The 13587-nt window shown below is 38.9% G+C and overlaps 1 protein-coding gene across 1 annotated transcript; it reads left to right on the forward strand.

Moving 5' to 3' along the window:
• Positions 1-9348: 9348 nt before the first annotated feature.
• Positions 9349-13215, forward strand: LOC122073363 (receptor protein kinase CLAVATA1-like). The gene is made up of 2 exons (XM_042637944.1): positions 9349-12074; positions 12663-13215. Exons 1-2 carry the CDS (start codon positions 9485-9487, stop codon positions 13013-13015), a joined length of 2943 nt encoding a protein of 980 aa, XP_042493878.1. The 5' UTR covers positions 9349-9484; the 3' UTR covers positions 13016-13215.
• Positions 13216-13587: the final 372 nt, after the last annotated feature.

Consider the following 13587-nt stretch of genomic DNA (forward strand, 5'->3'; position numbering starts at 1 on the left):
CTAAGAAATGGAAAAATGCAAATAGAAAGTGCATACTAGTTATAAAAATTGCAGTTCCTGAAATTATACGTGGGAACATAGAAATCAAAGACACTGTCAAAGAATTCTTAAATGTTGTTAGGGTCATGTTTGAACTTAACAAGAAAGTTTAGACAAGCACATTGATGACAAAGTTAATGAATGCAAGGTGTAATGGAAATGAAAGTGTTAGGGAATATATTTTGGCATAGCTACTAATGCTACTAACCTTAAGAGTCTTGGAATACAAAACGATGAAGAGTTTGTTGTTTACGTTGCATTGAATACCCTCCATAGTTAGTATAAGATTATTCTGACTACCTTGTTAAAACACGAAATTCTACCGAGTCCAATAGATTGAGACCCCTAGTTGGGAGGACCTAGGGGTGCACCAACGTGTTGGGTGCATGTCTAAGTCCTCCCAATTGTTGGATACCTAGTTGGGCGCTCAACCGGTTGGAGAGAAGCCAAGTCCTTTTCAAACCCTATATCAAATGCCCATCTCTACAAACCCCACAAATGTTCAAAACCCATGGAATGAATGCCCACTTCTACAAAACCCTAAATGAAATGCCAATATCTGAATTCTCTCACAAGTCAGAAGCAAACGTATGACATTGATTGTGTAACAAACCTACAAAATAATCGTAGTAGGCTTGATTCGTTTTCTTCTTATTCCATTGGCTTATTATTGTCCTGTTCTTTTAAGCGAGATAACCCATGGTTTTTAAATTTGGCTTATTATTCCGTTAGCTTATTATTGTATACATTGTTTAGTTCCTCAAACCAATGGTTTTTACCAAAACTTTCAAAGCGAGAGAACCCACCTTGTATCCTATCTTCTTCATAGGATTTAAGATGAGAGATCTCAATCATGCTAGAAATTAACAATAACAAGCGGAGCCCATTTGCTAGGAAATTAATAATGCAGCAGAAGGGGGAGGAGATATAGATTGCAGCGGAAGTCAGAATTGAGGGGATCATGTGGTTTGAAGATGGTGGACCTGTTCAGGAATGACAGTGAGTACTCTGGTGAGGGCAGTGAGTAGCAAGTCGTCGAGCATGGAAGGTTAACTCATTTAGGTGGGGAAGGGGGTTTGATGAAGGGTAAAAAGGTTGGATTATCCTACTCTAAGGATAATTTGGTAATTAAAAAATTATGTCTCAATGATGTCATCACTTAACTGTCAAAATCTTATGAGTGGGTTTAGTTGTAGTAAGGTCATCAACATGTGGGAGGATCACACTCCTCTTCGGTGATTGTGCCCTCCAATGACCATTCAAGGGCTGGGGGTCTGGTCACACATCCCAACACCTGTCAACACTTGGGGATGTGTGTTCAAGCCTTCCCAACCATTGGATGGGTCGTTAGAGGGTCATGGGTGTTGGAGAGGACCCCAAGGGAGGTTCGAGTAATATATGACATCCTTAGGAGTGCATTGGGTTTCACCCATAACATAGGGGAGGTCTGTGTAATTTTCACAAAAGAACTTCAATTATTTGTGACTTTTAATTTATATTTATTTAAAATGATAAAAGAACGTTACCTGATCGTGCATTCCTATGCCTAGACATAAAAAAGGTGGAAAAATGAGCACCCTTGTTAAATGTAAGGGTGCCAATTTGAGACCAAAACTTGGAATCGTCCCAAAACTATCCCCCTAAAACCTGGTGCTAGATATTTCCATTAATAATTGGGACATTACTTGGATATGATTTTAGTACCAAATAATAAATGGAACAGGGCTATTTTGTGACTGGATTTCCAAAGGTACAAATATCGAAATTAATACCAGTTATGTACCAGATGTAATCGGAACTACTAGTATCATTTCAAATGATTTATTGTTTCCAAGATTTATGACTATAGTTTGATGTATTTTGGTGGTCTTTTCTCTTACGGAGGCTTCAACTGATTGACCTTTTGTTCTTTTATGAACCATAAATTTGTTTAAGGATGACACTATAGTTATATCAAAGCTTGTTTATTTAATCATCATTAATTTTTAATTGTTATTTTGATATATTTGCATGTGATCTTAGAGAGTTTGAAGAAGTAAATTATGTTTCGTATTTTAATTTGCTTTCTAAAGCATGTGACATATGAAATCTCATGATAATGCAAAAGGGCCATGAAACCATCTCCTTAGGAACCATAGCAGAAACTGACAAATTCTGTCAATTGTACAACGTCAATGCCACCTCAGCACTAACATGCCATGTTTCATATCTCGTGATATTTCCTCATATATTTGCCACCTCACATAGAGCCATGTCATCCATGTTCACATGTACCCATTACCATACCATGTTTTCCATAATCTCATCATGCATCTTCATGCATTATCACATTATTGGCACATGTCGTACATACATGACATAGTCATCCCATGCATCATGTCATCATGCAGTGATATACAAGTGCATGCCATTGGCCATGTGATGACATGACATAACATTTTTACAACATGTATTTCTGCATATCATCATTATACGCATGACCTTCACATGCATGACCATCACCATGCGTATCTCATTATCGTGCTTTACATCACCAAAATTCCATGACCATGCATTTCATGCATATATATATATATATATATATAGAGTCTGTCATTGGGCGGATGTTGTCTATTACTGCCAACTCTATCAGTTCACTACCAAATCACGGGACCACATGTGATAACTCCTACATCACTCTTCTAGTTGTACTACCTTTGTGGAAGCCTGACACATTAGTACACTGGTTTGTACTTTCCCATATTGCTACTTTATTGACTCAGTTGTACTATTACTGTGATTGTACTGTGTTTAAAATAATGATAATACCGTACATGTACTGTGTGAACAACCTAAACAATCTTCTATCCTTAACTTGGGCTATGTTTGGTAGTCAGGAGAAAGAAAGAAGAAAAGAAAAGAAAAAAAAAAAAAGAGAAGAAATTGTGAAAAAATAAAATAAGTATGTATGTTAATCACCAATAGAAAAAAACAAAGAAAAAAAAAATTTTAAAAATTTTGAATTTTAAGAGAGAGATAGAAACATAGAAAATCATTGTGTAATCATTTATTTTTTGTCTTTTTATGTTTTCATATTTTCTCATGTTTTCTTGTGTTTTTTGTAATAAATTTTTTGGGGAGAGCAAAAAAAAATTTCATAATTCCCAAGAGAAATTTTGAATTTAAAAAAAAGAATAATCTTCTCTTGAGTGAAAACATACTAAGTGCACAGAAAAATTCTTAACCCAAGAAAAAAAAGTACAAAAAATGTACTTTTTTCTTTCTTTTCTTGGCTACCAAATAGTCTTGGTGGGTTATTATCACCTAAACTTAGCTTCCTGGATGCTTCCTTGATTAGATGTGGCAAGGGCCTGACCTATCATAATATGAAGTTTCTATGGTAAACCCCCTATTGAATTTTGAAACCTATCAAAGTTGAAGATGTAATTATTTTTGGAAGTGTGTCCATCGGATCAAATATTATATTATATTCACATTGTCACGTATGATATAAATAGGCCATGGTCTCTTCTTTATGTTTTCACGTTAAAGTATTCATAACTACGGACGGTATTGGGCAATCTCATCAAACAATCGTGGTATTGGGTGTTCTATGGAATGATGATTTCAAAACACAAGTGTGAGTGTACGTACGCATATTGAGAATCTCAAGTGTTACAGTGTCAGATGTTTAAGAAATAAGATTTTCATATGTGGCTTATAATTGGTCTCGTAACTTGAGATATTATTGTAACAACTGAGCCTTATGGGTTTTGGTGTACTAACTGTTGATGTTTCTAGACTATATATCGGTGCGATGGATTCATAGTGTCAAACTATGTACAAAATACATACTCAATACAGAATCCACTGCTTATAACAGAGAATATCGAAGAGAAAATGTCTTTTAGTATCAACAATTATTTTAAGTGTCTTTAAAGTATTTTTAATAGTCCAACGTTGCAAATTCTTTGTGTATATAATTAGGACAGTTTAAAAGTGGCAACAATAACTGTTACCATGCTTTAAGGATTGTTACATGATATCTTCTAAGGGACTATTTTATAAAGTTTCTGCCGTTTCTGTTTCAAGAAATGGAAGAAACATAAATTTCCGTTTCTAGAAATAGAAACAGAATTGAAGGTGTTTGATAAGTCATGTTCCTAGAAGTCGATAGTAACTAGCAAAAGAATGGCCACGAGTTATTTTCAGAAACGACTACTTGTTTCGCCTGAGTCGTTTCTTGAACCATAAATAGGTAGAAATTTTAATTTCAATTTCTGAAAACAAGTGAAATGAAACAGTTTTATCAAACACTTTTTGTTCCGTTTCTTGAAACGTTATCAAATTGGCCCTAAGTGAAGTGAAACATCAGAAACGCTTTTCTTGAAACGTTATCAAAAGAGCCCTAAGTGGAGTGACCTGAGTATAACTAACTGTTGTATGTAGTGTAATAAGAAGTAATTTACTTTTTATGTATATTAATTTATTTGATTGAAAATTTAAATATTATTCGATATTTTGTTAGAGGTGGATATCCGAATAGCATGGTGCTAGAGTTTCTGTCACAATATAATTCTGATGCCATAAAAGGAGGATTAGATACAATATATTTTAATGGAGAGAAAGAGAGAGAGTGGAGTTGGTTTCCTGTAAGGAAACTAAATTTAAGTTTCCTGTTATTAAATTCGTGGGTGGGGTAGGCTCAATCGTTGACTTTTCTCTCCCCTCCCCTGTAACCCTGGGGTAGGCACAATTGTTATCTCTCCCCTCCCCACTAATTCTAATCTCTCTCTCCCTACCACATATCTATTAGTCGTTTTACCCCTTTTTTGGCTGGCTTAAGAGTCATAACTTAGTGAGTGGTGTTTCCTATTTCATGTGGGTTGTGAGAATTAGGTTGAGAACCCTCATATTGATTGTGAGTGGAGATCATTTTCCTAAGTTTGCAAGTAATCATCATGAAGATGTTTGCTATAGTTTTTAGAAGAGTTATATTTCCTATGCAGTATTGCATATGTGATACTCAAGGTAATTATTCTACTTTTTCAATGACTGATTTTTTTTTTTTATACCCTACAGTAATATGAGGACCCATCTTAGGTGGATTGATCACATTAAAGTTTATTTTTCACTTGCATTACTAAATCGGCTCTTTCATCTACAGCATAAGAAAGCCCGAGAGGCCTCGTGATCAGATGTCAGACACTCAAGACTCTTCCCCTGGGTCTAACCCCAAAGTTTAGTACTGAACCAACCTAGGCCTAATGTAGTCTATTTGCACCCGTGCAAGCTTACATGTAGTCAAGATGCTAGAAGAGCACCATGACAATCTTTTTAGAGTTTTTTCTTTTTTTGAAACAAACAATTCCGAAGTTTAGTGCTGGTCCAACCTTCTGATGGTTAGGCAAGGTTATAAACCCAGATCCTTTTAGGTTAGTAGATATAAGATCATTCTTCATATATTCTTATTCGAGCTGAATTGGAATAGGCTAGAAGAATTCAAACAAAACACTAGAAATTGGAATCAGAAAAAGAAACAAAAACTTTAACAGATTTATAATTTTTCTTAAATTTGTTTTATTCAAAAGACTTGTAGATCTTATTGTAAGAAATATGATTCATTGATATTTTATTAATAATAAAAAGAATAAAAATGATCATCAAAGAACATTAATAAACATTAATGATTGACTCCAACAAAAATTGGACTTGAAGCTGGCCGATTCGATTCTGATCCATACGAACCATGTGGCCAGATGCCAATATATATATCAATTTGAAATTTCAACACAGGCACTCGAAATTTAGCCTCACGATACTGCAACTTGCATTTGTGCTATAGGACGGTTGGACCACAGCCGAGCGAATAGCAATCCATCAACGAAGTGGGAAGAATAATAATAATTTATCAACTATACGATTTAAAACTTGTAACTAACAACACCCACTGTGTTTGTCTTATCACTCCCTGAGTCCCCTCTCCTTGGAAAGTGGTTGGCTTTACCAAGAAAGCAGTAAAGTGTCTCTAAAAGAAGGGAGGGAAATCTACTAGAGTCTTGTCATCTACACTTCGAGGATAAAAATGCTGGTAATACATCTATGTTTATGCATGTATGCTAGTACTTTAAACATTATTGTGTATTTTCTTAATTTTGAAGTCTGAACAAGAATATTATGTTTAGAATAAAAAAATTATAAAAATAAATGGATCATAAGTCATAATTGTCTTCTGTAATCCAGAAACATTTCCTTTTGGAACCAGATCCTCTCAAGTGTGCCTAGTGCGCATCTGATGGCCAGGGGTCATGTCTGAGTGTTGTCAGTCGTTCGATGCACGTTAGGCACATGGGCATTGGAGAGGATTCATGTCCAAAAAATTTCCTAAAAGGTAATGTGGCTCATGCATCAGCGCGGGGATCAATAAGAGTAAATGTAAAAGCATCAACAACGGTGGGTTTTCTGTTTTTCATAGAGTAAGTTTGGATGTAGAAGTCACATTGCCTTTTGGGCTTCTTTTTCCCAAATTATAATAAAAAAAAAAAAAAAAAAAGAAAGAGAAGCTACTCACAAGCACTGGTACACGCCAACGAGCACGACCAATGGGAGGGCATGAGGCAGCGTGGTCTTTTTCACACCTACTATGTCTAGGCGTAGACACACACTCATGAGTAGCGTTCTTTATTCCTTAAAAAAAAATGATACACTTATGGGTAAGAGGATGTTACCCGCTTGCACGGCCACGCTAGCTAGTAGACCAATGGGAGGCCGCACAAAGAGATATTCAGCATAGTATTTCATGGCCTCCTGTGTCTAGACGTAGGCACACGCAACTGGGTAGCTTTCTTTTTCCCTAGTGGTGATTTCCTCACCAGTTATTTGTGGTAGGTGTACCACATGTAATTTGGACTTGGCTCATCATCAAGTGCCATCCATCCTCTCCAACAAGTTGAAGAGCACTAGGGGAGTTCGAGGTGGACTATAACGAGGAGGACGACAACTTGGTTCGCTCTTACCGCTCCGTTCATTTTTTTTTTTTTAACTAAATTTTTTTCCGTGGAGAGGATGAAGAAATTTCAGCATGTGATTAGATTCTTGTCCCATCACAAACTCTCACCCCCTATAATTTGGGGGCGTACTCCTCCCCTTGGGCATCTGACAATCTGGATGCCCATGAAAAAGGAATTCATCTTTACCATGGGTGAAAAGAAAAATCACAATTTTTTTTGGGGGTGGGGGAAGAGATTGCTATCTGGTAGCGTGGTCCTTGCACTAGCATGAGGGCCAATGAGAGCACATGTAAGTGTTGGATAGAATTTTTTATTTCACGTGAATGTGATGATAATTTCACATGATTCTATGTTTGATGCAGAAGTTATGCGACCAGGTAACATTCTTTTTATTTATTTATTTCCCCTTTGTGACAACCTAAAATATGTGAAGAATTAATTTGTTGGAAGTACATGAAATGCACACCATCGTGGATTCACGGTATCATTTTTTATTTGTATGAGTTTTAAGGCTTTAAGGCTTTAAGGCCTCAAGGCTTGAGGCTTAAGCTCTTTTATCCCTGATGCTCCCCAAACTAGCACATTTCTACTTGACCAGTTGACCTCCGATATGCAAAGAGTAGTTATTCTCCAAATCACTCTATACACTTTTATGTATATAGTATAATATATATCGTTCTTGGATTCTCCAATTCAAATCACTCACTGTCTGGGAAGACTAGAGAAGAGAATAAGCATATGCTCTCCTCACACACTGACACTGCTAGTGGAATTTAATGTTGGTGGGGAAGAAGGAATAAATGCTTCGACCACACCACGTATGACTAAGACTATGTGTACGGCTCACATAGCATATCTTGTGTATGCCCCTCCTTTATTTTATTTTATTTATTTTTAATTTATGTGGCTTAGGAATATCGCATCTGCTTACATTTTTTTATATTTTTTAAATGAAAGTTTTTCTTACCATGAGAGAAGAGATGATGACAACTGGGTTCAGTGGAACCTGGAAGGCTGGATTGGAGAAGATAACTGAGGGTTGCTACTTGTTTAGATGATGATGATGACAAGCATTTCTCGCGAGTGTTTGCGTATTGGGAAATTGGACGGTCATGAGTTAAGGAATCCTAATACATGGATTTGAGATACTTCAAAATACAAATGATTACAAGCTTTTCCGAAGAGACACAACAAATAAACAAAAATTAGGGAAAGATAATGATTTGAGTTAGGAACCAAAGCGAAAATTGTAATAAAAAAGGACACACCTTTCTTCTCACGACTCAAATATGACAAAAAGAAAAATTGAATCCCTTTGTGGCACAACAAGGAGTCTCGTGTACATTAAATGATTAAATATGTTCAAGCACAAAACTTAAGGCGATCACACGCAGTTGGAGACATTTGTGAGCATTGGATGCAAGTCAGACGCCTTGTTGCACCACAAAGGATCCAAGTACAAAAAAGAATACAAGTACAAACTTTGGACTTTAATTGCTAAATATGAGGACCCAATATTATATATATAAAAAAAAAGAGGAATTTTTTTGTTATTATCCGAGTTGCTCCTCTGGGTTCATAAATATCATTTTAGATTTTTGTATTTTTAAAAAGTCTTCTGAGATTTTATTTCTTCAGTTGCCAGCATGGGTGGTAGCTACTTGATTGCAAGTATGGGCTGCAATGACCCAAGAGAGGGAGTGTGGGGGGACCCAAGATGATCAATGAGTCATCGCTGCTCCATTATGGGTCGGACAAAATTTAGTTGATGACTGTGCTCACAACCAAGAAAATAGAATTTCAATAGGTATTTTAAAAAATTCGAAAACCTAAAATGATATTTATGAAGAAAAATGAATTATTTTATTTCTTTGATGGTAAGCATAGATTTTAATACCACGTCACCCTTGAGCATGGCCCCAAATCCAAAGGATGAAAATCCTCTGTTTTTCTCATCCCTGTTTTTCCTTGTTTTGCTATCTACAGAACACGACACGTGGACAACTTTAACATCAACGGTCAAGATTGAGTGAGGATTATTACATCTGCTGTGTTGATCTTAAAGTTGTCCACATATCGTGTTCTGCAGGTAGCAAAACAAGTAAAAACAAAGATGAGAAAAACAGAGGATTTTTTTCCAAATCCAAATGGGTCAAGCCAAGACCAGTAAGAGAGTTGATATTCGTTTCAACCGTTAGTGCTCCCCTTATACAGTCAGTTGCGGACCACTAGTGCTACCATTACTAATAGCCTTTCTCCAATGGTTTCCCCTCCAATGTCCACTCTCTCTCTCTCTCTCACTATCACAATTTTTTCTTTATTCTACGAGTTCGATTCTTTTGGAGCTTTTGCGCAGTCAGTACTTATTCCTACAAAGCTCTACCTCAACTGTCTTCATTTGAACACTCCTTATCCTGAAATCGTAGAGAAGAAACTGAGAAACAAAAGCCACAAACATGAGAAGGGCCTTTTTCAGTTATCTTCTCTTTACCTTACTTGTATTTGCCATCTCTTCTAGTACTTCTACATCTTCTATTGATCTTGACATCCTAATGAAGGTTAAAGCATCACTCGTCGGAGCAAAAGGTTTTGGCCTCGATGACTGGAAACCCACCTCTGTTCCCAACTCACATTGTTCTTTCTCAGGCGTCTCATGTGACAATGATTCTCGTGTGATTTCCCTCAACGTCTCATTCGTTCCCCTCTTTGGCTTCATTGCGCCGGAGATTGGATTGTTAAACAGGCTTGTCAATCTGACACTCACCTCAACCAATCTCACAGGAACACTTCCCATTGAGATTGCGAACTTGACTTCCCTCAAGTTCCTTAACCTCTCCGGCAATGGCCTGATCGATGAAATCCCCGAGGAAGTCGCCGGAGGATTACCTGAATTGGAGGTTTTCGATGTCTATAACAACAACTTCACAGGAATTCTACCGCTGGAGATCGTCAAGCTCAAGCGGCTCAAGCATCTGAGTCTCGGTGGCAATTATTTTTCCGGTGAAATCCCTGCTATATACTCTGAGATGCAGAGTTTGGAATTCTTGGGTTTGAACGCTAACAACCTCACTGGCAAGATTCCAGCGAATTTGAGCCGCCTATCGAACCTTCAGTACCTTTACATGGGGTATTTCAATTCCTATGAAGGAGGAATCCCACCTGAGTTCGGCTCCTTTCCCTCTCTGCGGAGGCTTGACCTCAGCAGCTGCCAACTCACCGGCGAAATTCCGACGAGTTTGGGACGTTTGAAACTATTGGACACGTTGTTCCTGCAACTGAACAAAATTTCAGGACAGATTCCGGCGGAACTCTCTGGACTCGTCAGTCTCATGTCCCTCGATTTATCCAACAATGAGCTCACCGGAGAGATACCGGAGAATTTCTCCGAGCTGAAGAATCTAACGTTGCTTAATCTGTTCCGCAACCATCTCCATGGCCCAGTTCCACCGTTCATAGCGGATCTCCCTAATCTCGAGGTCTTGGAGATATGGGAGAACAACTTTACGTTGGAACTTCCGGTTAATCTTGGCCTCAGTGGAAAGCTCAAGTACCTTGACGTAACATCGAATCATCTCACCGGAACGATACCTCCAGGTCTGTGTACCGGGAAGAGGTTGCAGAGGCTGATAGTGATGAAAAATTTCTTCTTTGGACCGATTCCAACTGAACTCGGTGAGTGCAAATCGTTGATTCGGGTCCGACTTTCGAAGAATTTCTTAAACGGAACGATTCCACCTGGGTTCTTGAACTTGCCTTTGGCTAACATGTTGGAACTCAGCAACAACCACTTCAGTGGCGAACTCCCCGACGAGATTTCCGGCGAAAATCTTGGTCTCTTGACGCTGTCCAACAACGTGATTACTGGTAGAATTCCTAAATCTATCGGAAAGCTCGCCAATTTGCAGATACTCTCCCTCGACATAAACCAGTTTTCCGGCGAGATTCCACCGGAGATGTTCCAGCTCAAGTCGCTTTCCAAGATAAACATCAGCAGTAATAATCTCAAAGGCTCGATTCCGAGCACTCTCTCTCGCTGTTCTTCTCTTACATCGATTGATCTCAGTCAAAACAATCTAATCGGAGAGATTCCAAATGATATTGCAAAGCTGGACATCCTCAGCACTCTCAACCTATCGAGAAACCAAATTTCTGGCCAAATACCGACTGGAATTCGATCACAGACGAGCCTAACAACGTTGGATCTCTCTTACAACAACTTGTCAGGTACAATTCCGGTTGGGGGACAATTCCTTGCTTTCAACGGCAGCACTTATATAGGAAACCCCAATCTCTGTAGTCCACTACATCACACCCCCTGTCCATCTATCCAAACCCCAGCAGGTTCTGAACAGAGAAGGTCATGTTCGAAGATAATTGTCATCATCGTATCAGTAATTGGAACTGTGTTACTTCTCACCACCGCCATTTTAAAGGTCAAATGTTACTGGAAAGAACACCACAAATCAAAGGCCTGGAAACTGACTCCATTCCAGAAACTTGGTTTTAAAGTGGAAGACGTAATCGAATGCTTGAAAGAAGAGAACATCATCGGCAAAGGAGGTGCAGGGATCGTTTACAGAGGATCGATGCCGGACGGAGTGGATGTCGCAATCAAGCGACTTGTTGGTCGGAGTAGTGGGAGGAGCGATCATGGCTTCTCAGCTGAAATTCAGACTCTGGGAAGGATTCGACACCGAAACATCGTGAGATTGCTAGGGTTTGTCTCGAACAATGACACAAATCTATTACTGTACAAGTATATGCCGAATGGAAGCTTGGGAGAAATGCTTCATGGTCCGAAAGGGGCGCATTTGCAGTGGGAGACGAGGTATCAAATTGCAGTGGAAGCAGCGAAGGGGTTGTGTTACCTTCACCATGATTGCTCTCCTCTGATCATCCATAGAGATGTGAAGTCCAATAATATCTTGCTTGATTCGGACTTGGAGGCTCATGTTGCAGACTTCGGGCTCGCCAAGTTCTTGCAATCCTCCGGAGCTTCGGAGTGTATGTCCTCCATTGCTGGCTCCTACGGCTATATCGCACCAGGTTTGTTCGTTATCTGAATCACCTGATGGTTTCACCTTTCTAGTTTTTGCACCAGTACGTAGTTGACTTTTTCTCGACAGGGTTTAAGAGGGTTTAGTAAGAGTTTGACCCGCATCCCTACTTGGGGTTTATCCCCACCCTCCTTCCCAGAGTGTGTGGGTATGTATCCGCACTGCCCACACATGAAAGACACTCCTATCCTCGCATGAGTCCATGAGCATTAGGAGAAACTGCAAACTGCAAACTGCAAGCTCATCACAGTTCACACACGTGTTGGGATGAAGGTGGGGATGTGTCCCCACCGTCCCCACGTGGGAATACTTTTACTCTCCCATGAATATGGAGACGCCGCAGCCTCACACTTATCACAGCTGTCATTTTTAATTAAAAAAAAAAAAAAAGATTCTCCAGATAACAGACAAATTTTTTTCGGATGGGGAGGGGGGAGGAGAGATGATTCTATCTCTCGTTGCCTATACTTTTATTTTTTTATTTTTCATATAAAATGATTTTACTGCCCTGTATTTGTATGGGCCTTGAGAGTCGTGACTATGCTGATGGAATTTAAATTGTGTGTAATCGAAACAGAGTATGCGTACACACTGCGAGTGGACGAGAAAAGCGATGTGTATAGCTTTGGTGTAGTATTACTAGAGCTAATCACAGGGAGAAGGCCAGTGGGAGAGTTCGGGGAGGGCGTGGACATAGTGAGGTGGGTGCAGAAGACAATGTCGGAGATATCAAATCCATCGGATGCGGCAGCCGTGCTGGCAGTGGTGGATCCGAGGCTGAGTGGATACCCATTGTCTGGGGTGATCAATTTGTTCAAGGTGGCAATGCTTTGTGTTGAAGAAAATAGCCCCGAGAGGCCTACGATGAGGGAAGTGGTTCACTTGCTCACCAACCCACCCCCGTCTCGCTCTAATCTACTTGACCTTTGATAAGGTTCATGTGCGTTAGGGTACATGGTGGAATTAGAAACTGATATGAGGAATGCCAATAAATCATAATAATAGTTATACAAACTCTGTTCTTTGGTATTAAGTTTGAGGGGAACGTACATCAAATCGTGATTGTCATTTCAAAACTCATGTTAGTTTGACTCTTCCACATTAAGTTTGAGGGGGATGTTAAGGAATAATTTTGTGTTGTAACTACTATATTTGTACCACCTTGGACAACACACCTATACCATACTTATATACCGATACAACCAATCTGTATCGGTACCCAATAACGTTATTTTTAAGACCATGGTTGTGACATGGTGTTTTCTATAATTTGGAAATTTCTTTTGGGTTGCGGGTGAGGGTAAGGGGGAGAAGATCACTAATTCATGCATCACTTTGAAAGTACGCTCACATTCCACTCTTGATCTATAGCTAGAGGGTGATGCGAAGATTAAAGGAGAAGAACTTCCTGAAGGCGAAAGGTACCACAGGAGCAAAACAATCCTTTTATTCAGAGACTGACTCTTTTTTTTTTTTTGATTAGTCGAGGATCCTCTTCATTG

The sequence above is a fragment of the Macadamia integrifolia genome, chromosome 3 (genome assembly GCF_013358625.1).
Source record: "Macadamia integrifolia cultivar HAES 741 chromosome 3, SCU_Mint_v3, whole genome shotgun sequence".
Classification (NCBI taxonomy): Eukaryota; Viridiplantae; Streptophyta; class Magnoliopsida; order Proteales; family Proteaceae; genus Macadamia; species Macadamia integrifolia.